Source organism: Ananas comosus, linkage group 17 (genome assembly GCF_001540865.1).
Source record: "Ananas comosus cultivar F153 linkage group 17, ASM154086v1, whole genome shotgun sequence".
Lineage (NCBI taxonomy): Eukaryota > Viridiplantae > Streptophyta > Magnoliopsida > Poales > Bromeliaceae > Ananas > Ananas comosus.
Window position 1 is genome coordinate 3559583 of NC_033637.1, and position 27880 is coordinate 3587462.

The 27880-nt window shown below is 38.7% G+C and overlaps 5 protein-coding genes across 6 annotated transcripts; 4 read left to right on the forward strand and 1 right to left on the reverse strand.

The window, feature by feature from the left end:
* On the forward strand, window positions 3065-5343 carry LOC109723064 (small heat shock protein, chloroplastic-like). The gene is made up of 2 exons (XM_020251275.1): window positions 3065-3412; window positions 4748-5343. The coding sequence occupies exons 1-2, from the start codon at window positions 3160-3162 to the stop codon at window positions 5218-5220; spliced, it is 726 nt and encodes a 241-aa protein (XP_020106864.1). The 5' UTR covers window positions 3065-3159; the 3' UTR covers window positions 5221-5343.
* Window positions 5635-7552, forward strand: LOC109723357 (oxygen-independent coproporphyrinogen-III oxidase-like protein sll1917). Its single transcript, XM_020251693.1, has 2 exons — window positions 5635-6428; window positions 6765-7552. Exons 1-2 carry the CDS (start codon window positions 5635-5637, stop codon window positions 7417-7419), a joined length of 1449 nt encoding a protein of 482 aa, XP_020107282.1. The 3' UTR covers window positions 7420-7552.
* LOC109723063 lies at window positions 7686-13302 on the reverse strand. Its single transcript, XM_020251274.1, has 10 exons — window positions 13160-13302; window positions 11759-11784; window positions 11375-11459; window positions 11077-11286; window positions 9968-10090; window positions 9381-9438; window positions 9201-9274; window positions 8463-8551; window positions 8323-8397; window positions 7686-8064 (listed from the first exon to the last, which is right to left on the reverse strand). The coding sequence occupies exons 1-9, from the start codon at window positions 13253-13255 to the stop codon at window positions 8328-8330; spliced, it is 831 nt and encodes a 276-aa protein (XP_020106863.1). The 5' UTR covers window positions 13256-13302; the 3' UTR covers window positions 7686-8064; window positions 8323-8327.
* On the forward strand, window positions 14027-18066 carry LOC109723443 (protein WVD2-like 7). 2 transcript variants are annotated; one of them, XM_020251800.1, is made up of 8 exons: window positions 14027-14165; window positions 14487-15005; window positions 15086-15421; window positions 15523-15566; window positions 15760-15831; window positions 15928-16030; window positions 16351-16461; window positions 17541-18066. In XM_020251800.1, the coding sequence occupies exons 2-8, from the start codon at window positions 14487-14489 to the stop codon at window positions 17694-17696; spliced, it is 1341 nt and encodes a 446-aa protein (XP_020107389.1). In that variant the 5' UTR covers window positions 14027-14165; the 3' UTR covers window positions 17697-18066. The 2 variants fall into 2 exon arrangements, with proteins under 2 accessions (XP_020107389.1, XP_020107388.1); XM_020251799.1 differs by having other exon boundaries at window positions 14027-15005.
* LOC109722877 (adenine/guanine permease AZG2) lies at window positions 23851-26127 on the forward strand. The gene has a single exon (XM_020251051.1). The coding sequence runs from the start codon at window positions 24187-24189 to the stop codon at window positions 25798-25800; it is 1614 nt and encodes a 537-aa protein (XP_020106640.1). The 5' UTR covers window positions 23851-24186; the 3' UTR covers window positions 25801-26127.

The window sequence follows — 27880 nt, forward strand, 5'->3', positions numbered from 1 at the left end:
GTGATATGATGTCGATAGGTTGGTTACGAGAGACATCTGTATTTTTACATAGTGAACGATGTTGAGTTGATGGAACTAGGTTAAAGTTCCCTGGCGGTTAACCGATCAGGTCGGACACGGGTTTGATGTGGCGTGTGGTGGGTGCCTCCACCAGCCAGGTTCTTTTGATAGGTTTGCCCTGATGACGTTACATTTACGTTCTTTTCGGAGTGAGGCCTCGCCGTGAGCACCCACGCTGGGTTGGCTCATACGTTTGCACAGAAATAGCTCGAGTTAGTCCGAAGGTGTCCGATATCAGTTGTGTTTATCCAGTTTGACCAGATTGTTGGTTCCGACTGCACGGAAGCCGTGTTAGACTACGTTCTACATCCTTAGACCCAAGGCAGTCGGGGCTACCGTGGGCTATCATGTTTTGTCAGATTGAGAAGACATCTTTGCTCGAGCCGAGGAGTCGTGCTCGCATTAGAGTTGGATGTGATTAGATTCATAGGTGCTGTGAGATTGTTGCCACTATGTTTTTCTTTAGTCGAGGACTTCGATTTAGACCATTGAAAAACTTTTCACAGTCCATATCCAAATTATTCAAAAGAGGATTCAGTTTAAGGTCAAGTCGTCTATTATTAAATAGATCTTAGTAATTTAATACGAGGTTTAAGTCCAAAGTATATTTTTGTTCGTTTAGGTACTTAAGCTCGATGATTGTTCCCTGATATTATAGGTATCTTTGTACGACTGTGAAAGATTTTGAATCCTCCTTAAGGCTTCACAAACCAGTTATAATTGGGTGGAGTTTACGAGTACGTTTTGGCCGATCTTCATCTAGCTTCTTCGGGACGCGGCCTTGTCGGAGTTGCTTTAGTTGGTTCGACATTCTCGTTAGGAGATCTCTCTTCTTTTCTTTACTCTAGCTTGGAGTTTATTGATCTCTCTCTCTTTCTCCTCGACGATGGGACAAAGAGGTTCGAGTTGTGTATTTATATCGACCCCAGCCAGCCCCTATTTGGGTTGTCGCTTTTACTGGTTTTCTGGAGAATGGTTGAGTTTAGACGGCGGACTCATGGCCATGAGTTAAACCCATGACCATGGGACGTGAGTCGGTCGTTAGGTTTGCGACACATGGTCATGATTAGGCTACGTCATAGACATGGATCAGGATCATGGCCATGAGGGGAGTCCATGGCTATGAGTTGTGAGTTTTGGATGTTAAATGTTTTAAGTCACAGTCTCGAGGTTAGAGCGTAACGCGGCTCAAGCAAAACGCAGGTAAAGCGCGGTTTGCTGAGTTTGAGCAGGGCTGTGAGATGTCCACACAGCTGTTCGGTATCTATGATGTCAGTGAGACTGGCGATTTGGGGTCCCTATGATGTGAGTAGTGAGAAGAGATAGTAAATTCAGAGAAAGAAAAAAGGACGTTTCTCTTACTATCCCCTAATCTTTTATATTACCTTTTAGGATCTCTCTTATCATCTCTCGTTTCTCTTCGTTCTAAGCACCTACGATTGTCCCTAGGAGGTTATAACACTCTAGCCGCTCTAAACTACCCTCGCCGCGTCCTAGATGTTGCTTAAAGTACCCTAAACTTCCTGCCCGTCACCGCGCCTAGTACTACCTAGCTGCTTCTTCGGGTCTCCTATGGGTTTAAAATATTTTGTAAGATTTTTATTTTCAACCATTAATTTTGAGCCACTTCGATCACTAGGTAAATGATATCGAAAAATCACAAAATTTATTTTCTAGATACTTCAAATACTCTAGATCAATTCTAACGGAACCGATCGTCGATTCGAAAGTCCGAACATCGAAAACAAAGTGGAAGCACGGAGCCCTCCGTGCTTCCATAAGCATCCTAGCCGCACTCCATATATATATATATAGAGAGAGAGAGAGCGTGGCGCTAGACTTATATGCTTTTAGAAGCACAATGACTACTTAGCCATCAAGTCATATTTGATATTGAAACTTTCAAATCGGCGATCTATTTTGTTAAAATTGATTTATAATATTTACAGTATCAAATATTTTCGACTTGTCAAGCTTGTAATTATTGAGAATCAGGCAAGGAGTAATTAATTAATCCAATTTATGGCCTCTATATATTCATTGTAATAATGAAAGATTATGAATTTACTACAAATCTTGTGTTATCACATTATTTGATCAAAACTATTCCTATGATTCTTTATGAGGTTCTTCTTTTGCTACAAAGTATCAAAGTCTTTTTGTTTTTTGTTTTTTGTTTTTTGTTTTTTGTTTTTTGTTTTTTTTTTAAGAGATAGATAGCATACTACCCGCTTCGTTTATTTCATTTAGCTACAAATTTTTCTTTTATGTTTGTGAAGGATAAAAAAAAATAAAAAAATTAAAAGCGTTTCTATTTTTTTTTCTAGAGAAAATTATTTATATACTTCTTAAAAATTTCAAACATTCTTATTTACCTCCCTTACAAGGCTAATATAAAAAAATATGCTTAAATGTATATATTATTAGAATTAAATTCTATTGGTGAACTATTAGAAACAACCATTATTTATGCGAAATTACTTTTTTGCCTTTAAAATATATCCTCCTATAGCCACCAACTTTTTTATTTATACTTAAGTTAATTAGGGGTTAAAAAAAATTTTAACTTTTGGCACTTTAAAATATATCCTTGGACTTTTTTTTTAACTCTCATAGAAATTTAACCGGGATTTAATTCACGATGAGTTAACAGGCACTAACGCAGGGTTATTTTTGAATAATTGGAGAAATATACGAAGAGTATATTTGAAATAAAAAAAGAGTAAGAATATATAAGATATTTCATAAGTTTTGAGTGATATATAAATAATTATCCCCTTTCTTATATATTATTATAAAAAAGTGGGCCGAATGTGGGCCATATTGGGTCGGCCCAGCAAATCTCAAACAACGCCCGAGTCCAACCAAGACCAATGTTGACTCACACGTGCCTGGCACGTGCTTGCTCTGTCCTCCTCCGGCAACGTACAGAAGACTCCCGAGCGTCTCCAGAGCCTTCTCGAAACGCACCCTTTCCTCTTCACATATTAATATATATATATATATATACACAGCAGTCTCCCTACCACATCGTCAACAAATTGATCTCACGTATCATCGTTTATTTAGTCTTTGCTTCTGGAAACAACATCTCCATTTATGGCTTTCGCTCTCTCCAACCTCCACGGCTTCTCTATCCCTCCTCTCTCGTCCCATAACAAGAAAACCAAGATTTCGCACATTGGAGTCCCATTCAATGGAGTTTTTCTCTCGCCGAGTAAGTGTAAGTTAGCCATTAAGGCCATGGCTTCGGAGGGAAAAGAGAGCTTGGACCACCTCCAGAGAGCCTCCAAAGCGAAGAATCTGCAACAACAGATTCCTAAGAGCAGGATTGTTCAATCTCCCCCGCTCGGTAAACCAATCTCTGTCCCTTTCCTTCCTTCTTATTTTGCCATTTCTTTCCCTTTTCTTTTCCTTGTTGGGGTTAGAGAAATATAGCTAAATGATTGCTTTACATGTTGTTAGAATGATAATAAATACTTTTCGTCTCCACTCAAGATATTTTAATAGATTCAGGATATGAAATTCGAATTTAGAACTTTCTCTTTCGATATCATATTAAAATGTAAGCTAAATTATAGAAATTTTTTTAAATAAATATTCGTTTTCTTACCTTTTTTTTTTTTTTTCCTTTCATAATTTTTTAAAATTTATATTTTAATATTTTAGATGGTTAGATTTAGCCTTCTCTATTAGGTCATTAATATTCTATTTATTTCTTATAATTTATATCGAAAATAATTTTTAAAAATAATAAAAAATATATATTTTGCCATAACATCGTACTCTTTTGAAAACATTTATAAAATTTAAAAAAAGACAAAATATAAATTTTTAAAAATTAAAAAAATAAAAATAGAAATTTTTTTTTTTGTAATTTAGCTTAAAATATATGTAATAATTATTACTCTTTGATAGCTTAAGTTACTGAAATATATTCAACGGGAGATCTAGTGTTTGTTCGACTTCTAGTATCTTTTAACCTTTCTATTGTATTACCGACCGGCTCTAGAGCAAGTGACAAAAGATTTGATGGTTGATATTTAAGATCCAAGTTCGAATTCTAATTGATTCATATTTTTCAGCTAAGTTTATTTCTAAATGAAATAAACGAAGCGGGTAACATGCTACCTATCTCTCTCAAAAAAAAAAAAAAAAAAAAAAAAAAAGACCTTTCTGTTGTATTGTTACTGAGCTTAACGAACCCCAAAAGTACAAATCTTTCCCTCTCATCACCGCAGATTTTAGCACTATCGTAATTCCTTTTTTTTTTGGGAAGCAAATTAGTCCATAGTTTATGATGATTTCTTCTTATTTGGAAAGATGTCGATAAGTGTATGCAAATCAGATGAGTTGAAATTTGAGTTATCAATACATAGGAAGATGATGATCCAAAAAGAGAAATGCGTTGTTCGCCTTTATAGGGGTCTGTTTATCTATTCCCAAGTTCCGATACCATCTTAAATTATATGTACGAGCTAGTTAAATCTTTTATTTATCAACGCGAACATATTAGCAGTTCATAAGAACAACATTCATGAGGCTCTATAGCAATACTACCACAAAATATCTCAACTTTGAATCCAAGTTCGCTTGAATTTACGGGATGGCAAATCAGTTCAATTCTCCCTTGCAAGCGTTGCGTAACTAAAATCTAAAACTTTGTTGGTAAATTCCTCCATTTCAGGTTTGTGGGACCGATTCCCAACAGCGAGGACGGTGCAGCAGATGATGGATACAATGGAGAGGATAATGGAGGACCCCTTTGCGTACACCGCCGTGCCGGTCCCCTCGTCCGAAGAGGTTGGCAGCGGCGGTTACCGGAGGGGGAGGACGCCGTGGGAGATCAAAGAAGGTAAAGAGGAGTACAAAATGCGGTTCGACATGCCCGGCATGACGAAGAATGATGTGCGGGTGTGGGTCGAGGAGAACATGCTCGTCATCAGGGCAGAGAAGCAAGTCGATAAGGAAGCGGCAGAGCAGGCTGAGGGGGAGGAGGAGTGGCCGGCCAAGAGCTTCGGAAAGTACGGCACCAGGATTGCGCTGCCGGAAAAAGTCGAGGTGGAGAAGATCGCGGCGGAGGTGAAGGATGGAGTGCTTTATATTACGATTCCGAAGGCTTCGGCTTCGAGCAGGGTTGTAGACATCAGTGTGCAGTGATAGTTCCGCAAATTTCTCGGCGGTCTTTTGCTTTTCTTGTATGTGTAATAATGCTTCAATTTTGTGCTGTAACTAACTAGTTGCTTGAATTGGATAAAACTTGGTTTTTTGTGTTCATCTTCAGTATTCTAATGTGCTTGTGTTTTTCAGTGCTGACTGCACTAGATAAGTTCTCAAACCTTTTTAAGGCTTATATTGTATCAATCCTTTGAAGCCAGACTGCATTAGGTGCATACATTGTTGCGCACAGACAGCTTGTATAAATAGAGTAAATATTATGATATATCCAACGGTAGAGAGCAGTGTAATACTAATTGGATGGACTGACTATATTTAAGCCTGAACTCCTCCTCCAACCTAAGTGTGGCAGGCATAAGTCTCGTCTACATTCCAGACTTACAGCCTGACCCAAGAATGCTGAGATACGCCACTCCCCTCCTCTTCTCTTGTCGCATCCCACCTTCCATCAAAACACTCGCTCCACTTCCCAGCCCCTCTTTTTTACCAATTCCCGATCCCAAACGCCCGCCACCTGTTTGTAGATATTCCTCTTCCACCTGCAATTACGTACACCTCCCCTTCTGCCGCCGCCGCTGCCACTACTGCGACTTCCCCATCCTCGCCCTCGGCTCCTCCGCCGCCAACGCCGCCGCCGGCGACGACGACGACGACGACCCGCGTATAGCTAACTACGTGCGCCTCCTCCTCCGGGAGATCGAGGCCACGCCCAAGCCCGGATCCGGCGACGAACCACCTCTCCAAACGGTGTTCTTCGGCGGGGGCACGCCGTCGCTCGTGCCCCCGCGCCTCGCCGCCGCCGTGCTCGGCGCCCTGCGCGCCCGGTTCGGCGTCGCCGCGCGCGCCGAGGTGTCGATGGAGATGGACCCGGGCACGTTCGACGGGGGGAGGCTGAGGGAGTTCGTGGAGCTCGTGGGCGTGAACAGGGTGTCGCTCGGGGTGCAGGCGTTCCAGGAGGAGCTGCTGCGCGCGTGCGGGCGCGCGCACGGGGCGGCCGAGGTGCGGGAGGCCATCGGGATCGTGCGGCGGTGCGAGGGGCTGGAGAATTGGAGCATGGATCTGATATCGTCGCTGCCGCACCAGACGGCGGAGATGTGGGCGGAGAGCTTGCGGTGCGCCGTCGACGCGCGGCCGACGCATGTCTCGGTTTATGATCTGCAGGTGGAGAAGGGGACAAAGTTTGGGCAACTGTAAGTGGTTCTAAAAAATTCTTGTCCTATAATTGAATAGAGTAGAGTGGCATCTTTAGTAGTGCGTTGGACCATGCAATGTTCCAGTTCCAAAGGTATTAGATTAGTTTAGCGCGAGGATTGTCACTCGTGCCGATAAGTCCGTGCCGCTCGTGTTGATAGCACACTGGCATGCCCTGTGCCAGCGGTATCGAGGCAATTCTTGATGCCGGGGACGGGATGATTTTCTGTGCAATTCATAGAACTCTCCAATTTCAAAAGGAAACTCAAGTTAGTTAGTCCAAAACTTCAAATTTTTGATATTCTGCACCAATGATTGTACCTTGGTGTTGACAGATACACTCCGGGAGAGTTTCCTCTTCCGACAGAAAGCCAGTCGGCGAACTTCTACAAGATGGCTTCTGAGATGCTCACAGCAGCAGGTTACAGCCACTATGAGATCAGCAGCTACTGCATGGAGGGATATGAGTGCAAGCACAACCTCACATACTGGCAGAACAAACCTTTCTACGGGTTCGGCCTCGGATCAGCGAGCTACATCAACGGCGCCAGGTTTTCGAGACCGCGAAGAATAAAAGAGTATGCAGAGTGGGTCCAAAAGCTGGAAGAAGGGGCGGTGAATCATGAGACTAGCAATGTCGAAGTGAAGGACTTGGCCATGGATGCTGTGATGCTTTCTCTCAGAACAGCAAGAGGACTGGATCTGCAAAGCTTTCGGAGATCCTTCGGGGAGGGCTTGGCATTCTCCTTGTGCAAAGCTTTCAGGCCTTTTGTGGAGAATGGGCTTGTGGTCGCCATGGACGAAGAGCGAGGGACTATCCCGCCCCGAGATTTTATTAAGTTGCAGATAAGTTCAGACGATGAACTAGAGGACATAAGTTCAGACGATGAACTAGAGGACAGAGTCGCGTTCATTCGATTGAGCGATCCGGACGGCTTCTTGCTGTCCAATGAGTTGATTTCAATTGCATTTGGGGTTATATCCCCATAACATCAATTTGTTATTTTCTTCCACAATTCTCAGCAAATAAGTTCTACAATAATATTCAAATTCAGTGCTGTTGCTGTGCAATTGAATACAGTTCTAAAAAATAGAGAAAGCGAAGTTCTACATTATAGTTGAATAGTTCTTCAATTATTTGCTGGTTCTGTGCTCTTTCATCTATGTATTGATAACACATAGTTACAAGGTAGTTGCCAAATTAAACTTTTCACTGCTGTTTATACTCGGAACAATAGAAAGCAAAGACACCCGAGTTTCCAGATGACGAAAATTCCTTTCTGATGAGGAAGAAACTAGAATGTACATGATTACATGATAAATCTAGTTGAAATCTCAAGACATCGGTAAATCCTTGCCCAGACAATTCAACAATGTCATGAATAGAGTTACATTGTTACAACATGGGAACGAAATCCACGACATGTCTGCCGCGCAACTGGACCTCTCAAATTTCAACAGGATCAAGGCTTTAACTCTTTTGAGCATGTGTTTCACCAACTAGCAGTGGTCGAGGACAACTTACGCACCAGGCCGAAGCGAAAAGAAGTAATTGCAGGAGAGAATGGAATAAATCAGCTTTACAACAGCAAACTCCACTTGTTTAGTGTGCCATCTTGCTTCGTCTACCAGAATCTGCCGTTTGCAAAGCTGATTATATTAGAGAAACTAATGCATCCGTATATGCAAAGTGGCTAAGATAACGAACAAGTAATACATCTCGTCATATTACTTGAATATAATTTTAACTTGTTAGCACGCTATGTACAATATGAAGACTTTTCCTAATTCGAACAATTAACAAGTTTGATACGCAGTCAAATAATTGAACCAAAATCAGTGCAAATATCAGGATGCCTGCAACACACGCGCGCACAGAGAGAGAGAGAGTACCGCTATTATGAGGGCTTTGACTTACGCCCAGTTTTTGAAATGCGTTTCAGGTCTTGGACACCCTTTTTCATTTCCCTGTTGGAACAAAATAGTATCAGAGCACCATCGATAAAATTTAAAGTCTTGTTCTTAATACATACCTTCGATACAAGTAAACGAAAAGATAGAACAGCGGCACCAGCAACATTGTCAATACGCAAATAGCAAAGTAAAATATGTTTGTATGCTTCTGCATAGACAAATGGAGATAAAATAGTAAGTAAATATTAATAGCAGAAGCTTATGTTTCCTAAGTTTATGCTTATTGCTTACATTTCATTTTGTATCTCTTACAGTCATATTCTACGAAAAAATGCCATGGTGTTTGCAGAAATTTGCAGCTACACATACATGTGATTTGTTTTGACATTAAAAGACAAAATTTAGCACTGAGTTCTTCATTTTTTATTTTTTTCCCCCTGCTTTTTAAAAGAAAAGGACAGATGACTTTGTCAGCTGACCAACAATAAAACTGAATGGAAAATCCATCTGATGACGCATTCAATTACATAGAATTTGATTTTAAGAAATAAGAAAATTATAAACATAGTCAAATAAGGTATGAATGGTCAATGAATTTTGTATGAGCATACAGTTTAACAGTTTTTTATTGCATGGACGCCGACACTTGGTAGAATCAGCAAGAACCATTAAAGAGCCCCTTCTATTTTGGAATAAGTTAGCACAATGGTAAGATCAGCACAGCCTTTTCAGCTCCATGCCGACTGGCAAGCCAATCTTTGCTCGATTATATGACCTTTTCATGGATCCTTCCCTAGTTGCTACAAAGTCAAAATTTCAAAAACACAAGAGTAGGTATCACTATAAAAATCCCTCACCTTGCCACCTCTGGATAAAGGTTTTTGTCCTCCATTGCATGCATGAGCATCACAGAACTGGCGCAAGAAAAGTTCTGCAAAAAAAGAATTGAATTGAAATGCATGTTATACACTTATGAAAGATACTGAAAATAAAGGTAACCAACGGCTACTGACATACTAAGCTAGATAGCAAGATACCATGAAGACGGCTTGCTATGCGACCTTGACTAACAGGAAAGCAACTATCTGCCAGGCTCTGATATAACGAACATCAAACAGTTAGTTTTCCAAACCCGTTAATGCAAAATTAAGAAGCAGACAATTGCGAATTCTATATGCAAATTAATATAATAAATTCTGTCCATTCATGATCATATTGATAGAAAGAAAAGTTTCTAGCAAATGCTTTCCTAAGCCTGCATTCATGATCATATTGATAGATTAAGCAATTTCTAGGCTCTAGCAAATGCTTTTTGTTAAGGAAAAAGCTAACTGGTGTATGACTTTCCGGTAAGTAACTGCAATGGTTGTAGTCAACTATTTTCGTAATGTAAGAATGGTGTGTCAATTTTTTTTAGAAAAGCAGACCATATTCACAATGCAGGAGACAGCCCGACCAACTTTCATTGATAACGAGATTCAAACACTAATACAAAGTGCTAGTTGGACTGAGTCTGTTCAACAGCCAAAGTATACGACAGGTATGCACAAAGCAACAGACATAACTGCATCACGCTGTATGACGTGAATAACATTATTGCCCAGTAACTAAGGCAGGAAAGAACCTCACAAAGATGGCGATTCCTAGCAGCTGCTGCAGGATTGCATTTACTCTTGGTCTTCTTGGAGTCCATTACCAGGTCACAATGCAATGCTCCACATAAATCTGCCAAGCATCGGCCTTGACCCTGGTTAAATATAAGACATTAAGCATTAAATATCTTGCCTTTAAACCTGTCCTCTGATCATTTATAACTTTATATGACGTGAAGAACAAATATGACGTGTAACAAGGTTTGAGATATTGAAGAATTTGGTTTCAGACTAGGTCTTAAGAATTCAGTTTCAAAAGTTTTAGGATATCATTTTTGGATTTCGGTCGAAAGGAATTCAAACTAATTTGAAAAAGAAAAGAAAATAAACGGATAGTGGATACAACCATAAAAACTTGTTTCATAAATTTTGACATGCTAAAGTAGTACTTTATGCAACTTTATAATTGGCAGATAGCAAACAAGCACGCTCGAATCTATCAAGATAATGACATACAACAAAAAATGCTTTCAATCACAAAAGAATCAAATTTGGTCAAAAAGCCAATTTTGGCTAATTAGTGTCGACATTTTTTTGCTGAGTCTTCTTTAAATCCTTCTAACTGAAATTGTGATGCTTTAGTTTCAGAATAAATTCACACTTAGTTTTGAATCGGCACCAACTGAAACTAAAATCTTTCAGTTCCCTTTTTGCAGTTTTGGCAGAAACATCAAACAATGAGGTGCAAAGCATCTTTAGAAAACATACCCAGCAAGAACAGGAAAAGGTTCTGATGCTGCAGAGATTGAATATTATATAATAAGAGTAATGTACAATTTCACATGACGTTAGAAGCAATCATAACCACACAATCATATTTGGCAACTGTTCTTTGTCAGGTCAAGCAGGCCATTGTAGATAGAAATTATAGTGACAATCTTCGCTATCATGAAAGACAACCAAAAAAAAAAAAGAACATATAGATCAAAGTTGCACAGTAGGTCACTTCAGGGGAACTTCCTAAAACATCACAACTATAATCTTATTTTGTACTCAACTTGTCATTTGCATAAAAATAAACACTAACAGCTTTAACTAGCAAGCAAATGCAAATGTTTCGTTACTACATTAAAAAGCTTACATCATTCAGAAGATTGTAGTGCCGATTGTCAAAGTGCTGATCCAAGAATTTCTCAGCACGGAAGCTCTTCTTACAAAAGTCACAGCGCCACTCATTTGTATCGACATGAATCTTGTGCTGCTCCTGTTCGCGGAACATGTCATTGTCAGGGTGCAACCTGCACTTCGTTGAGATGTTGTATTGCTCTTTTTCCACAAAAGGCATTAGATACTGCACCAAAACATCAAAACCTTAGTACAGATAATACTGAAAGATACGCCCCATATCGGCGAGACCATCCAAAGCAACATGGTACAACCTCCTCAATAATTTTCCACGCCGCCCTACTCCTTTCTCTGGAGCAATGCACCTCTGGCTTCTGTGCATCATGTTGCAAAAGATCTCTGAATATAAAGGTCAAATTACAGATTAGTACTTATGATAATGGAACAATTACAATCACAGAGAAATATCAAAGAGATCATCATGATTATAACTGGCATCTAAATAATTTTGGTTCTTAGATGTCAGTAATATCAATTGAAAAATATACAACAACCATATAAGCTGGCATATGGTACAAAAGAAAAGGCACTAAATTATTCAGGTAATATGACGGTAAAAAATAATTTAAAACAAGTGAAGAAATTCATAAGACACGTTCAGAAGGGGAAACACTATCTTGATCTGAAGAGTATGTTACCTGGCCCCAGCAGCCACATGGAACTCCTAGAGAACAAAAGAAAATGATAATTAGTTGGAATTGAGATGCAGGCTAGAGACAAAAGCAATAACGAAAAAGCTCAGAAATTTGAGGAAGCATGACAATATTCTAAGCATAAGAATGAACTGAAACAGTGACTTTAGTGGCTTCAAATCAAACAACCACCTAAGGGTTGAATAGCATTAGCTGTTACCATGGTGGACAGCCTATTTTGTTTGAAGATAAAAGGTCCACCCATCATGGCCAAGTTCAATAAGTAAACAGTAATGCAAACTCCACAGAATAAATAAAAATGGCAGATTGATTTGGATTCATCATAAATCGTTACTGCCCACCAGTGGAATATCACTGCTAGAAATCTTGGCAAAAATTGGCAGGTATTTTACATGAAAGACACAAAAATATTCAACAGAGGTTTCACAATCTAAGATGAGTTGTTTCACTCTATTTCATATTCTCCATATAAATAAAAATGCATTTCTCAAGATTAATTGTAAAATTTGAATCCACAACTAATGATGAGGCCAAGCAATAAAATAATTAGCATAATTTCCTCTATATAACTAGGAATAATCAAATATATGGAGCAAAGATCTAGACGAAATTGGAGTGTGTTCAAGATCCAGTGAAAAATGATGGGTAAGACATGGACAAAGTAGCATTTTCAGTGTCTTCAGTCCCCTAACCAAAAATGAAGGATAAATTTGAGGAAGGTGCAGAACATATTACTAGAGTTTAAAGAGTGAAGTGGAGGGACGTAATGCATGCAAAATGTAACAATCAGATACCTATAAAGCTGATGCCACTGTTAACATACATTAATTCTAATTCTTGAATCTTGCACGTAAACTCAAGATCCTGCAGACCCAAGAAACGCTGGCAAAGAAACAATTTTTACAGATTATTCTTTTCGAAAAACACAAACTTTTATGGATTATCAGCCGCATCTTCAATAAATCATCAATTTACAACAAAAGGTGTGAACGTTATGCCTTCCTAAGCTTGATCTTACATCTCCAGATCTCCTAAATCATTCTTAAAATTCCCAATGGAATCAAATGACAAGAAAAGACAAAAAAAAATGTATATAACGCATCTAATACACAATGACCCCAACCAAATTTCTCAGCGTAGGATTAACTTAGCTTTGATTGAATCGCATACGATTACTTCCAAAATTTTCACAGAACAACGCCACGATACAATCGATTTACGACACCTCTCTCACGATTTTCATCAAGCAATTCGAATCGATCAAGACCACAAATATCTTAAACGGGTCAACTAGGACAGATGAATCAAAGTGCTAGAATTGAAGGCAAAACCCTAAATCGCAACAACGATTAGACGAATAGGGGCGATCGAGAGATGGGGGTTTACCTCACGAGCTCGGGCCCCATAGAGCGTAGGAGAGACGAAGGGGAGGAGGAAGAGGAAGGGGAAGGAGGAGATTTGAAGCTCTACGCGCCGCCCCATGCTCTCGAGGGCGGAGGACGACGACGAGGGGGCGTTTTCAAAAATATTTATTCCAACGGTGTCTCTTTTTGTAATTATCTTTCTTTACAATGGTAAAGATAGAAATGTGTATTACCCCTTATTAGATTTTACGGCGCCGATGGATCTTACGGGATTGACGTTACAGAAGAAAAGGGTAAAATATTAGCTAATTATGAATGGAGCCCCCTCAACTATAGGATTCTATTGAAATAACCCCTCACATATATGTGTTTTCTCGATTTTTGGATTTAAATGATTACAATCAAATAATTTATTTTTTAAAATTCAATGCAGAAAATTATTTCTCGAATAAATAAAACTGAAATATTTAAATTTGAACAGATTCTCACGATCGTTCACGAGGTTTTTATTAGACTGATAAATTAGAACAAATTCAAACTCAAATTTCATCAACGTGGATAGCAAATCAATTCAAAATCTCAAACATGATATTTAAAAAATTCTAATTTACAATTCCATCCAAATCACGGATTTGGAGGATTCCAAATGGATCTGAGTAACATTAAACAATAATGTTTCTTCTACTAACTTGAAAAAAAAAATAAAAAAAGACTCGAATTAAAGGGCGTGGATCTGATAATGATGCATTAACTATAATACCAAATTAAAAAGCGCACCAAAACTAGACGTTAGGATTTAAACGTTCGAAAAACATGGGAGCCACCACATCCAATGTTTTTACCGAAAAAAAGCGCTCCTTTCCTTAATCCAAAAAGGCGTATAGAAAAAGCTTCTCCTTTTTCTCCTTTTTTAGAGCTCACCAATTCTCTCTTTTCTCCACCCAGTTTTGATTCAAATTTGAAAACACCAACCTCTTGAAGCCATTTTGAGCTTTTGGGTTTTCAAAGTCACTTGTCGAAGGAGAAAGGTAAGTAAGCGGAAGAGAGGGAACATTGAGCACAACAAATTTTGTTTCATATGATCTTCAATTTTTTTTTTTGTTAAAAGGATGACATTTTGTTTAATTTATTCATGGTTTTTTTGCTATTTTCTCATCTTGGTTGTACCATTTTGTGGTTTTGGACTTAGAACTCATACTGAGTTTTCTTTGAGCATCTCCTTATACTAGATTATTTTGGTATGTTCATGTGATATTATACTACATGTATGTAGTTCTCAGGTTGTTGTAGAAATAGTTCACTTTGGTGGTTGTTTTATTCTGAAAAAAGAGGAAGTTTTGGTGTTGCAGATGAATCGACTCCCGGCGTTAGGCGAGTCGGTCTCATTCGGGCGGTTCTTGTCAGAGTCATTGGATTGGGGGAAGTGGTCATCCTTCAATCACAACAAGTACTTGGAGGAAGCTGAGAGGTACTCCCGGCTGGGCGCGGTCGCGCAGAAAAAGGCATATTTTGAAGCACATTACAAGAGAATTGCTTCTCTCAAAAAAGCTGAATCAAAAGAGCAAGAGAGTAACCACAGCTTCAATACTAATTCAACTGACATGAGCTCTTCTGATGTGAAAGCCGAGTCCGAAGAACCAAATTGCAAGGAGGCCACCGCCGAAGTACAAAACTACAAGGCGCTTGAGATTGAAACGAATAATTGTGATTTGAGTGACGAAACTAGTCCGATTACACCGGATGACGATCCTATCGATTCGTCTTTGTTGATCTCTTCGTCCGGAGTTATTGAGACTAGTCAAGATAAGAATAAGATTTCCCAGGTTGAAGTAGAAAGCACTTGCATATTGGAGAAGGAACCGCTAAAGGTGGCGCCTTTGGGCCTTTATTTTGTATTTTTGTCTAAAATGTTCAAAATTTACGGACTAAAAAGCTTGTGCATTTACAGGAAAGTTTTGTGACTAATCAGGAAAATGAGGAGAAAAGAAGAGTTCCTAAGTCAATATCGGCAGTGCACGGATCGTCGAAACTCTCCTTTTCTCCTGGAACAAAGAGTTCGCCAGCGAGGAAGATGCCATCCTTGTATTGTGTTAAAGAGAATAGCTGTTGTAGTCCTCGGAGCAGGAATAGAGAGATGAGCTTCAATGAGAAAAAGAGATCAAGTCCAAAGACAATGCACATGTCTATGAATCTTAGGCAAGACCAAGTTGGAGTTGCCAATCCCTCAAGAATTAAGAATTCATCTCAGGAGCAATTGGATCAATTCAAAACACCAACAAGAGCAGTTAGTTCTCTACTTACTATAATAATCTTTCTTTTTTTTAAATAATCATTGAAGGTTTTGATTTCCTGCATACTAAGATTGGTTTTATCTGAACATTGCAGAGATCTTCAAAAGGAATAGGAACACCCCAATCAGGAAAAGAACGGTAATAGTTCAAATTCTTATAATGTATTTGTGTAATCATGAACATGTGTAATCATGAACATTATGAAGACTTTTTGGACTTTTCTGCGGCAGTAATCTTCCAGTATTCTTAATTTGTTGAACATTCTTGATTCAATTGCAGAAGATGTTGCATTTATTTACTTTGTTTTGGAAACAACTTCACTTTGATTCAGGATTAGAACACTGTCAGAGTTGACACCATCAGAAAGGACTCAATCTGCAAAAAAACACAACTTCTCGGTCGAGTTAATAACTCCTCATAATCTCTACATACAATAACTTTTTTGAGAGAGAAAAAATATATATATCTAGTCCTGATTACATGTATATTCATGCGACAGCTACTCAAAATCAGTGGGCACCAAAGGAAGAAGATCATGTAGCACGGTCTCCTCATCTCCTCTTCGGCTTAAAATTGATGAAAGGGAAGAAAAAGGCAAGAAGGTAGTGAGATTAATCTATCATCTACAAATCCTTGGATGTGCATACACAAGCACATTTATCTCCCTCAATTAGCATTGCGAGGAATCAAAACTCAGCTAAGAGCGAGTTGAGTGTTTTGGGAGCTTTTCTCAGAGAGAAGTTCCTGACATCCTGTTTACTGCTGAAAAAAGATCTTACATTTCTATTTGTTTACACTAAACTTGTGTTTGCAATTGCTATTGTTTAACTTTGCTGATCCATCCTGCTAGCGAATATATAAAATAATCGCTCTTTATAGACAGTGTTGCTGCAATCAAATTGACTTGCTGTTTTTTATGCAGGAAAAAGATGCGAGCGAATTGAGAGAGTTTCGCAAGAGTCTTTGCTTTAAAGCCAGGCCATTGCCAGATTTCTACCGCAAAATTGAATGGACAAAACATGCGAATAAGAAGGTAAAGATCGTCCTATTGCTTGCTATCTTCAGTGAATAATGCAAATAAATCTCCGAGAATATTTTTTGTCGTGGGCTAGTATATTGATTTTGTCAGATATTCTTGCTGATAAAGGTCAGCTGTCTCCTTTATAATACTACTTTATTTTTCTTATTATTATATAGGCAAATCTTAAGAGATTGCAGAATATAATCATATGAACAACCGGAACTTTTATCGTTCTACATTTAGCAGTATGATGAGCAGGTACTTCACAGAATAATGTTACCTTCATTGTAGGAGTGTTTTAACAGAAATGTTGAAAGGATCTGAAGCCAATAGCAAGGGATCAGAAAAATTGAAATAGAATGACCTCAAGGCTACACGCGATCATTATTATGCTCACCACTTATCTTTAAGAACTTTACTGCATTCAAATGAGAAATTTGGCAGTGTGTTCTATCAACAACAGATTCGTATTTAAATAGAACAAAAGGAATGGACTAGTGAGATGATTGTCGACAATTATTTGGACATGCATCATGCTTAATATGCTATAATACTCATTTTTTAAAAAAAAGTGAATATGCTACGATTAATCTCAACTTTTTTACGAAGCTAAATTTAGATATTATGCTTCAAGAGAACTATTCCGCATTCTTTCTCATGATCGCGGTAAGAGAAATTATCTGGTACTATTATTTAGCTTATCTTTAAGAAAGCATTGTAACTTCTTAAAGTAGTGCAAGTGTGGTCTCATCCTAAATCGGGCCGAATTGCTTCTGAAAATGTCTTTTGCTGAAATCGGGCCCAATGTCTATATCCTTCACCATGTGAGAAGCTTGAAGAACACATTGACATGGTTGTTACATGACACATCTCTATCGACTTCGAAAGAGACAAAGGAGGGACTACAATTGTACTCAAATGTAATAAAAGCCGGAGGACCCATGATGCAGCAATTCACCCTATCAAGTACTGAACTGTGCCGCGATAGCTCTTTGGAATCACATAAGGCCATATTTTTCAGAATTTCGATTCCCCCTCTCGTTTTTCATTATGTCTTGTGTTTGAGTTTGAAGTATCGACTTTATGCGCAGGTTACATCGGTGCATTCTCCGTCTCCTGTTGCTGGAAAGAGTAGCTACTCCAAAGCAAGTTTGGACCACAGTCCTCTACCACCACTGAAGCCTTTCTGCAAGAGTATAAGATCCACTGCACATACTACAAAGAAGAATCATGTCACACCTAGTTAGTCAATTACTTCAATTTTCAGAATGGAGAAAATTAAGGACCACAAGCAAATATAGTACAGTTCCCCAGTGATCAGTTAAAACTAGTGTGGATAATCTCACTGAAAGGTGTCATAGGATTTATTACTGTGTGATTCAAGGGGTCAGTATGGTTCGACAGTCTGACGAGATTCGCGGTGGACCTGCCGCGACAATTTCCACCAATTATGAAAGAACTGATCCTTTTACAAACCTCTAGCTGTTCGCAAGTTCCGCGTTATTTGAGGGTGAGGGAATTTAGCACTTCTTCATTATGATCTTGATTGTGTAATCTCAAAAGTTTCTAAGAAGATCTATTTCCTAGTGCTCTGATCCAAACTCAGGTTGCAGTGATGTAGATGTACAAGGAATACTACTTTGTGGTAAATTTTGTACAATTGAATATACACATGACATAAATCATACTATAACATATCAAATTAACAAAATAAGATCAAAGATATTTCCATATCTAATATTAACCAAAAAAAACCGTATATATAACTCGAGAAAAACTGTAAGTCGATGAATGGTGGGAATTGAAGCATGAGATGCAGAATGCACGTGTAAGGATGCATTGGGTGGATACGACAACTAGTACTAATTTAGTAGTGTTTTACGGACCAAAATGAAATTATCCAATAGTTTTGAGGGCTAGTACAATTAATATCCCCTAAGAATTTTTTCCATTCATGAAGACTTTTGGGGCTATTCGCTGCACGAAATTTGACTATAAATAAATACAATTACGAACCCTACGGGCCATAAAATTAATTTCCATTCAAAACATCAAAAAAAAAAAAAAAAAAAAAAGGTTAAAAAAAAAAAAAACCATGTACTCTCTCTGGGTCATTTACTTCGACAGCGAAGGAAATTTATTTAGTAAAAGGACTCCGCAATGATAAAAAATATTAATTAAATTGGGGGTTGTTTCGTCAATTAGGACGTGTTAAGGACGAGCCAGGGATCGTAAACCATTTGACCAATTTTACAATTAAATACCCTATTATGTAGGTAATTAATTTAGCTCTAGAATTTTACTAAGTTAATTTCGTCAGCTCAAGCTAACTTTTTAAAATGACAGAAAAAATTAATAATATTAGGAGTCTGATGTGACTCAAATTCAGCGCCTTTTATTCTGATATCATATGAAATAATTGTTGTACTCTGAAAATTTAAACCGTTAAAAAATAATGTTTATGTATACTTTTATATTTAACATAAATTGTTAAGTTTGGGCTGCGTAAAATGAATGCATGCAACATTCACTTGTTGATGTATTTTTCTAATACAATGTAGAAGAATCTAAAACAAATATATTTATCCAAGAAACAGAAACAATATATGTTAAATCCATCTAAAACAATTGACCGTATATCTTAGTTTTTTATTGGGTTTTGATATGATCTCCTTGATTGTGGAGTTCAAATCCGGATCCGATATTATAGGTCCAACATGAATATAGTCAAACAAAAGCGATAGAGGAACCCGGGTTAAAGAATCTCATAGATAGCATAAATGTACTAGCTATATATGTTAGGGTTGGCTTTTTAAATAGCTTTTAACTTGAATCATAAATAAAATTTTGCCACTGTAGAAGCTACAACTTGAAATTTTTATTGCTTTATTGTAGTAAAACATTGCTAAAACTCTTTAATATATTATAAACTATTTGTACTTTTTCAACCAATTCTACTTGAGCAAAGCCTAAGCTTTTAATTACTCTTTGAATTCTCTATGTGCAATTTCTCTTTCATTAATTTGTGTAAGTGGCTTCAAAATCATCATTTACCAAGCACCAATTATAAGTGGTAGGAGAAGTACGCAAAGCGATAAGAATACTGATATTAACATAACCGTATTTACTACAAATCAGAATAACTAAATTAGATTAAATTTACTCTGCGTTATGCTCTGTTGATAGCATCATCCAAATAATTTGACCCCCAAGTCAAGTTCAAAACCCTAAGCTCACATTGGTTTTCATATGATCTCATGAAATTTAGCAATGAGGGGTCCAAAGCTTGGAACCCCCACAACAAAAGTGGTGCCCACATGCTTATTACATTTGCCCTCCCTAATCAAACCCAATATCCATAAATCTTATTAAAACCCCATACGAAACCAATGGGTGGAATGATTGCTTATGCCCTAACCTACATACATAACCCTCAAAAAAGAGGCCCCCTCTCCATTCTTAAAAGAAGAGAAAGCTCACACTTCTCCTTTAAAGGACAAGGGAAAAACATATTACCTTGCACTTTTACCATGATTTAAGTATAAATAATACCCATAATCACCAAAGTGGAATGCTAGATAGGAAAGTACATTTTAGTAGCTTAATTAATTACTCTTTGTTTGGGGCCTTTAATTATAATGCCCCAATAGTCCCACATCGAATAAAAAACTTGATTTGATTAGAATATGTAATGCCTACACGCTAATAATAATAACCGGGCATACACATTTTGGACCGGTTGTTTGGGTCCAATAAATTATTATTGCTAGCGGGTTAGATTTTACATTAATAGACCCTAATAATTTTACTATTTGATACAAATTTGGCTGATAAAATTTCAGTGGGAAGCTCCTCAATGAGTCCATTTGATTTGGCTGATAAAATTTCAGTGGGAAGCTCCTCAATGAGTCCTCGATCGTTGGGGAGCCCCTTGATCTGTTGTCACGTGTCAGTTTTATCTTTTAGATAGAGACATGGCTGATAAAATTTCAGTGGGAAGCTTCTCAATGAGCCCTCGATTGTTGGGGAGTCTCTTGATCTGTTGTCACATATCAGTTTTATTTTTTAAATAGAGACAAAACTAACATATGACAATGGATCAAGACTTCTGAACAGAGTATCGTTGGGAAGCCCCAACTGAAGGTATTTTCCTGCTTTGACCTGAAACACGGCGTGGCAAATGAAATTGATAAACTCACTCAATTTGGTCTAACTCTCCAACACTCCCATCTCATGCTATTGTTAATTGTTGTTTTCTTAAGTATATGATTATAAAAATACTATATATATATCTCATGTAAAAAATAATTAAGTTTTAAACTTTGGAGGCATCTCTAACATTTCTTTCTTTTAGGCCCGCACCTCTAACCCTTTTTTTTTTTAAAAGAATATACTTTTCAGAGCCCCACATTTTAAAATAGCTTATTATAAAATGGTCCTCTACATCTACGCATGCAAGAGATCAAAACTTTGCATAGTACTTTCATTAATAAATTCAAAAGTATTAAACACCCCCCACAAGTACAAAAAACATAGGTGTTGCGGTGAAGGAAAAAGTTGAGGGTAAAAATGTCTGAGGACCACCTCAACTGGGGCCCGTTTTGACATAGGCCCTTAGTTTTTTTTTTTTTTTTTTCTTTAAATGTCCCCTCTTTACTCTTAATTTTTTATTCTAAAAAAAAAACTTTTAATTTTAAAAATTTAGCAATTTTAGCTAAATAAATAAAATTTGTTTATCAAATTAATCATAGATCCTCATCAAAGTTAATGATTTTTATCATTCGGTAATAAAAAAAACTAAAGAATTTAATGACTAATAGCTAATATTAATCATCAAACCGTTTGTAGCCTATAATGATTAAAAACGTAAGCGTCGACTGTAAAATTAAATATTTAAATTTTTTATGAACTTAAATTTGGATTCTACGTTTATGATATCAGGATTAATATATAGATATTTGGATAGAAAGTTTACATAATCAAAACAAAAAAAAAAAAACTAATATCACCACCAAACTTAACTAACTATAAATTTTCAAATTACAGGAGGGGTCAGGTTAAGGGGAAAAGGACATAAATTTGAGAGGTCTATTTCAGAATGTCTATAGTTGAAGGGCTATCCATGCATATTTACCAAAAGTTTGAATAAGATAGGGATCGAATCTTGGAGCTCCGAGGGGGAACAAGAGAGAATGCTCCAAACCCAAGAGGTGAATTTTTGGCCATTTTTTTAGGGCTTTTTTTTAAAAAAAATTCATTTTTTTAGTGGCTTATTTAATTTTCCAATAAATACCCCTTTTGGTACTGTTTATGTGTCGATTGTGTAGGAGATTCCCATCATTTCCACCATCACCAATTTGTAGTAAAAAATTAATAAAATTTATTCTTGCAGTGTGTATCAGAAGATCTTTTACCACAGTTAAAATACCAGCTGGATGTGTGTATCATTATCAACTATTGATGATTGTGTAATTTTATGACTCATATGGTTGATTATTAAAATTAATATTATTACTATTTTAGGTTTGATTTTTCCGAGTTAAATGAGCTCTATTTTTGGGATCTTTTCATACTACATTAATGGACTTGTTATCATGAAAAGATATAGTCTTATCACTGCATTCAATTGAAAAATTAATGTTTTCCATCAATGTAGTAAAATCTTTTTTCCTTCTCACCAGTAAACCTTAACTCTCACCATTTTACTCACAATTAGTCCACATCTATGTTTGACATATTTGGATCTCTTTTATAAGTTTCCTTACCATACATTACTCCTTGGACTTATTAGCTTCTCTCAAATTGTAGCTATATATCTTTGCTTTAATATTTTGCACTAAGTACCTCTCTTTTTTTGACTACTAGAACAACATTTCTATTTGAAAAGCAAAAGTAGATTTAACAGCAAAATACTTGTTTATTGGTCAGGTTGTAGAATTCAGTATTGTTTGTATAGTATTCATTATGAGAACTCCAACATAATAATCTTCGATAGCTTCATTCTATAACATAATCAGATGTATTGTACTGAAGCTTCTATTTTTTAGGCTTAAATTTTTATTTATAGTTTCAGTAGATTATTTCTAACTTGAACAAGAAGCAAAGGCAGTTCTTTGGCAGGCAAAAGGTCTAAGTAGAGCTGCTCTTTAACACCAAAAACAAGCAGTCAAACACTGATAGATGTTTAGGCTTCTCAACCATCTTTACATTTAGTTTAGAGAGAGAGAGAGAGAGAGAGAGAGAGAGGGGTTATGAACAAGCTTTAATCAGGATCAGTTTGCATTAATTAATTGTTTTGTTTAATCCCCAAAGTTGGTCAAATTTCATAAATCAAGAGTACATCACATCACTATTATTGTTTCTGTTGGTGTACAAAGAATTGGTTTTCCATGGACCATGCATGGGTCCTGCACCTTACTATGAAGAAACGATTGCATGCGTGGACTTGGTCTACCACATCATGTGTGGCCCCACTAATTGGAGAACAACACTTATCCTTGAAGAAAGGATTATTGTGTTTTTATGTCCTTTTATCCGTATCCAAAAAGTTGTTTCTGAGGTCTCGTGTATTGCACCAGTTTCAGGCAATGATTTTCTACTTTCTTGCACTTATTAGTGACTAGAGCATCGGAAAATCTCAACGAAACAATTAATCGATCCTTCTTTCGGTATTCCAGGTAGAATTAATACATGCATTTCATGCACTATAAAAGACTAGTTTAATTAAAATATAATTATTTTTAAACAAATCAACTTAGCTAAAGATATGAAACAATTAGATTTTAAATTCAAAACTACGAATACCATTGCGCTAAATATATACAGTTGGTAAAGTTGAAATATTTTATGTTAGAGAAGCAAAAGCTTTAATTAAGATTTCAAATTTTATATTCTATAGCGGAGCAAAACAAGTTATCAAAATCAATAACATTCAATCAAGAACCTTCGCATTACAAAGTAAAAAAAAAAAGTAAACATTATTTCAATCATTATCATATTATCCGTAATTAAGCTTTTTATCATCTTACACGATAAATTGATTTGGAATATATCCTAAGCATTTTTTTTTTAATTTTTCTTTTCGTCTCAAAGGCCTAACTACCAAGTCACATTCTTAATTTTTGGCCCCACGGACCCATCAAATCTTGAAGGGCCTTAGGTTCATGAAAACTCTGATCTTGCAACCCCAAACTAACCCATTACGTGCCATTGATATGGTGAGTCAAACTCTAAACATGATATAACATTATAAAATAATTTTAAAAGGAAAATCATGTAACCCAGCAAAAATTGGTGTAAAAAAAAAATCAAGCAGAGGTCCTTCTCAACAATTTCATGTCAGAGTAGGGATATCTCCCAAGTCATAACTCATTCTAGTACACACAAACCATAACCACAGGTCCACAGCAAACATGACGACCCCTACAGTGGCAAAAGCCCCACACATACCAATTAATAATTGAATAACGTACACTAACCACGTACCCAAAGTTCACAGCTCCAGCTAATAACTACCCAATCGTACCTTTCCCCCGGTCCGCATATCAAACGACTGATACCCCATTGGCCCCACACACACACACTCACACTCCCTTCCTATATTAAGCCACTGCATGTATATATTTTCACATACAATCATAGACACAACATAAGGAATTGGAAGAGATCATATAGCTAGAAACTAGAAGAAAGAGTTAAAAAAAAAAAAGAAAAAGAAGAGGAAGTAAAAAAAAAAAGATGAAGGGAGGGGGCCCATGTAGGAGGCTAGGAGAGGCCTTTCGCCGGGCGGAGACCGCGGTGAACGGTGCGGTCGCAGCATGCCGTGTGGGGAGGTACTTCAAGCTGGACGCGCGGAAGAGCTCCTTCACGAAGGAGCTCCGCGCGGGCGCGGCCACGTTCCTCACGATGGCGTACATAATCTCCGTCAACGCCGCGATCCTCACCGACTCCGGCGGGCCGTGCACGGCGCGGGACTGCGCCGCGAGAGGTCGCAACGCGGCCCTCGATGACCAGTGCAAGTTCGGCGACGACCCCGGGTACCTGAATTGCCTGTCGCGCACGAAGGCCGACCTCGTCGTCGCCACCGCGGTGTCGGCGGCGGTCGGCTCCCTCGCGATGGGCGCCTTCGCCAACCTGCCGCTGGCGCTGGCCCCCGGCATGGGCGCCAACGCCTTCTTCGCCTACAACATGGTCGGGTTCCGTGGCTCCGGGCCCGTGCCGTACCCGACCGCGCTGGCGGCCGTAATGCTGGAAGGCTGCCTCTTCCTCGCGCTGTCGGCCCTCGGCCTCCGGTCGAAGCTGGCGCGCATGATCCCCCGATCGATCCGCCTCGCCTCCGCCGTCGGCATCGGCCTCTTCCTCGCCTTCACGGGCCTGCAGGCCCACCAAGGGGTCGGCCTCGTCGGGCCGAGCCCTTCCACCCTCGTCACCCTCGCCGCCTGCTCCCGCACCAACGCCACCACCGGCGCCTGCCTCGGCGGCACCATGCGCAGCCCCACTTTCTGGCTCGGCGCCGCCGGCTTCGCCGTCACCGCCACGTGCCTCGCACGCGACGTCAAGGGCAGCATGATCTACGGCATCGTCTTCGTCACGCTCGTCTCCTGGATCCGCAACACCAGCGTGACGGTCTTCCCCGACACCCCGCTCGGCGACTCGAGCTTCGAGTACTTCCGGAAGGTCGTCGACTTCCACACGATCAAGACCACCGCCGGCCGGATCGGCTTCTCCGGCTTCGGCCGCACGGACGTGTGGCTGGCGGTGATCACTCTGCTGTACGTCGACGTGCTCGACACGACCGGGGCCATGTACTCAATGGCGGAGTACGCGGGGTTCGCGGACGGCGGCGGGGGATTCGAGGGCGAGTACCGCGCGTTCATCGTCGACGCGGGGTCGACGATCGTCGGCGCGGCCCTCGGGACGACGACGGTGACGACGTACATCGAGTCGACGGCGGGGATTCGGGAGGGCGGGCGGACGGGGATCACGGCGATCGCGGTCGGGCTGTGCTTTCTGGCGTCGCTCTTTTTCGCGCCGCTGTTCATGAGCGTGCCGCCGTGGGCGGTGGGGCCGTCGCTGGTGCTCGTGGGCGCGATGATGATGAAGATGGCGAAGGAGATCGAGTGGGGGGACGCCAAGGAGGGGGTGCCGGCGTTCCTCACCATGCTGCTCATGCCGCTGACCTTCTCCATCGCCAACGGCATCATCGCCGGCGCCGCCGCCTACGTCCTGCTGCACCTATGGGATTACGCGGTGGGGCTGTGGAGGTGGGGGAGGAGTGTGTGGAGGTTGATGGAGGAGGCGCATAACCAGGTCTCCGCGGCCGCCGCCGATATCCCCGCCGCGCCCGTTTAATTGAAATTAAGACGAACCAGAATTTTCTGGTCCGGACGATCCCCGATACGGGGCTGTTTGTTTTATCTCGGCACGAATCTTAAGGTGACATGAACGACGGATAAAATAGGCTCGTACGTATTGGGAATCATCCTCACTGAATTAATTGTTTTCTGTTTTTTGAGATATTCTTAGATATTCCGTGTTTACTGACGTACTTAGGTTTTGGTTAGGTTATAAAACAGGGTGCGTGCTAATAAGCAACGTTGCCATATGAAGGAAAAAAATATTAATTTGGGAAGGTATGTGACAGTTATGAGTTAATGGTCGTCATTAATTCTATCATTGGTGGAGTATTAACTTTTATTTTTCTAATATTAGTTTTTATTTATTTGATGATAAAAATTGATATTCTTAAAGCAAATTTTTTACTCTTTAGAAAAGCAAATATATATATATATAATTTTAATACTGTAAATCCAACATGGATCGATCCAAAAAAATAAACAAACAAAAAAAAAAAAGCAAAATCCACATCCAACTCTCACTATTCCGTGAAAAAGTGATATTTCTAAAGAGGAAGGCTCCGTTCCTGGAAGGTTTTGCATGCATTTGGTGCAGATAAAATACTACTGATTGTAGAGGTAGAATTAAATGTATTTTTCGTGCCATAATCATAGAAGAAAATATATTTATACATACTTTCGCAATGTTAGTAAATTGTCCGGACGTTACATTTGGTAGTTGGAACATGTGTTACTGGTCATAACCTAGCGCGGTTGATTAACAGCTTAATAATTGATATATATATAAAGAGAGAGAATTATGTTACTATATTATCAATAATATCAAACGAATCGAGTTTCAGCCGTTGGATGAAAGGATGTGCGGGTTAGGATGATAGTAATTCTCTAAGGTTTAGTAAGTAGTTGATTGAATAGTATAACTTAACGAGTGAAAATGATTAAGGGATAGATCTAACGGCAGAAAACTCGATAGTACCAAGAGCTTGATATTATCGATAGCATAGTAACCACACACTATGATCACCGTCAAAGACAGGATTCGAGGCCTTTGTCCCCATTGCTTGTTAGTTAAGTAAAGAGAGAGAATGCCCCCAATTTCTTTTCTCTTTTTCACCCTAACTATCCATAAAAATTGATGAATAGTTAGAAACTAAGAAGCACATAGGCTACTGTGCTCTTAATAGTACAGTAACCCTGCTATTTGTGTGTGTGTGTGTAAGATTTCAAGTTCAAACTCTTGTAGCTTTACATGTCTATCTGAGTTAATTTCTAAAACATAAATAAAATAAATAATTTGCTATGTTTTTCTCTCGAGAAAAAAAGACAGCAGGAATATCTCTTGATTTAGATATGATTGGGACTCTCTCTACCTTAGGCAAAACTTGTATGCGATAAATATTAGTAATGGAAGCTATGTGTCCTCTAGCTAGCTAGTATGTTAATTAGCTGTATATCAAACCTTCAACATGTGTGTTGCCTTATAGGTACACAGGAAACTCAATGGGTCCATAATGCATTTAATTAGATGGGTATTGTTTTCGTTCACATCAAAGGAGATCCCCAATCGTGAGTTGCTATAAGTAGTATATATGTTTATGTTTATTTGTTCAATTCTTAGGCCGTATATATGTTTGTTTGTTCAATTCTTAGGCCAATGGAACACAAGACTCCAACCCAAGTAATCAAAATTTAATAACTGGGCCCAATGTGAAGCTAAGCATATGCAATTCAATTCTAATTTTAACAATTTTCAGTACTTAACGACCATTCCTAGAGCAAGCGGCAAAAGGCTTGATGGTTGGTACCCGAGACCCAAGTTCGAATTCTATTTGATTCACATTTCCAGCTAAGTTTATTTCTAAATGAAATAAACAAAACGGATAGAGTGCTACCTATCTCTCTCTCTCTCAAAAAAAAAAAAAAAAAATTCTGTACCTGTTTGACCCCATTTCTACTTTTATTTTTAGCAACAATATAACAACCGGCACCATGTGAGCCTAACCATTATGTAACCAAATTCAAATTTTAACTATATTCAGGACTTGTTTGGCTCCGTTTTTCCTTCTACGTTCGGC

Excerpts from the sequence above, each read along its gene's own strand:
- LOC109723064 (XM_020251275.1), top strand. The coding sequence starts at position 3,160 with ATGGCTTTCGCTCTCTCCAACCTCCACGGCTTCTCTATCCCTCCTCTC. Across the intron at positions 3,413-4,747 it reads TGTTCAATCTCCCCCGCTCG|GTTTGTGGGACCGATTCCCA; the intron begins GTAAACCAATCT and ends CCTCCATTTCAG.
- LOC109723357 (XM_020251693.1), top strand. The coding sequence starts at position 5,635 with ATGCTGAGATACGCCACTCCCCTCCTCTTCTCTTGTCGCATCCCACCT. Across the intron at positions 6,429-6,764 it reads GGGACAAAGTTTGGGCAACT|ATACACTCCGGGAGAGTTTC; the intron begins GTAAGTGGTTCT and ends TGGTGTTGACAG.
- LOC109723063 (XM_020251274.1), bottom strand. The coding sequence starts at position 13,255 with ATGGGGCGGCGCGTAGAGCTTCAAATCTCCTCCTTCCCCTTCCTCTTC. Across the intron at positions 11,287-11,374 it reads CGTGGAAAATTATTGAGGAG|TATCTAATGCCTTTTGTGGA; the intron begins GTTGTACCATGT and ends GTTTTGGTGCAG. Across the intron at positions 9,275-9,380 it reads CATAGCAAGCCGTCTTCATG|AACTTTTCTTGCGCCAGTTC; the intron begins GTATCTTGCTAT and ends CTTTTTTTGCAG.
- LOC109723443 (XM_020251799.1), top strand. The coding sequence starts at position 14,487 with ATGAATCGACTCCCGGCGTTAGGCGAGTCGGTCTCATTCGGGCGGTTC. Across the intron at positions 15,006-15,085 it reads TGGAGAAGGAACCGCTAAAG|GAAAGTTTTGTGACTAATCA; the intron begins GTGGCGCCTTTG and ends GTGCATTTACAG. Across the intron at positions 15,422-15,522 it reads TCAAAACACCAACAAGAGCA|AGATCTTCAAAAGGAATAGG; the intron begins GTTAGTTCTCTA and ends TGAACATTGCAG.
- LOC109722877 (XM_020251051.1), top strand. The coding sequence starts at position 24,187 with ATGAAGGGAGGGGGCCCATGTAGGAGGCTAGGAGAGGCCTTTCGCCGG.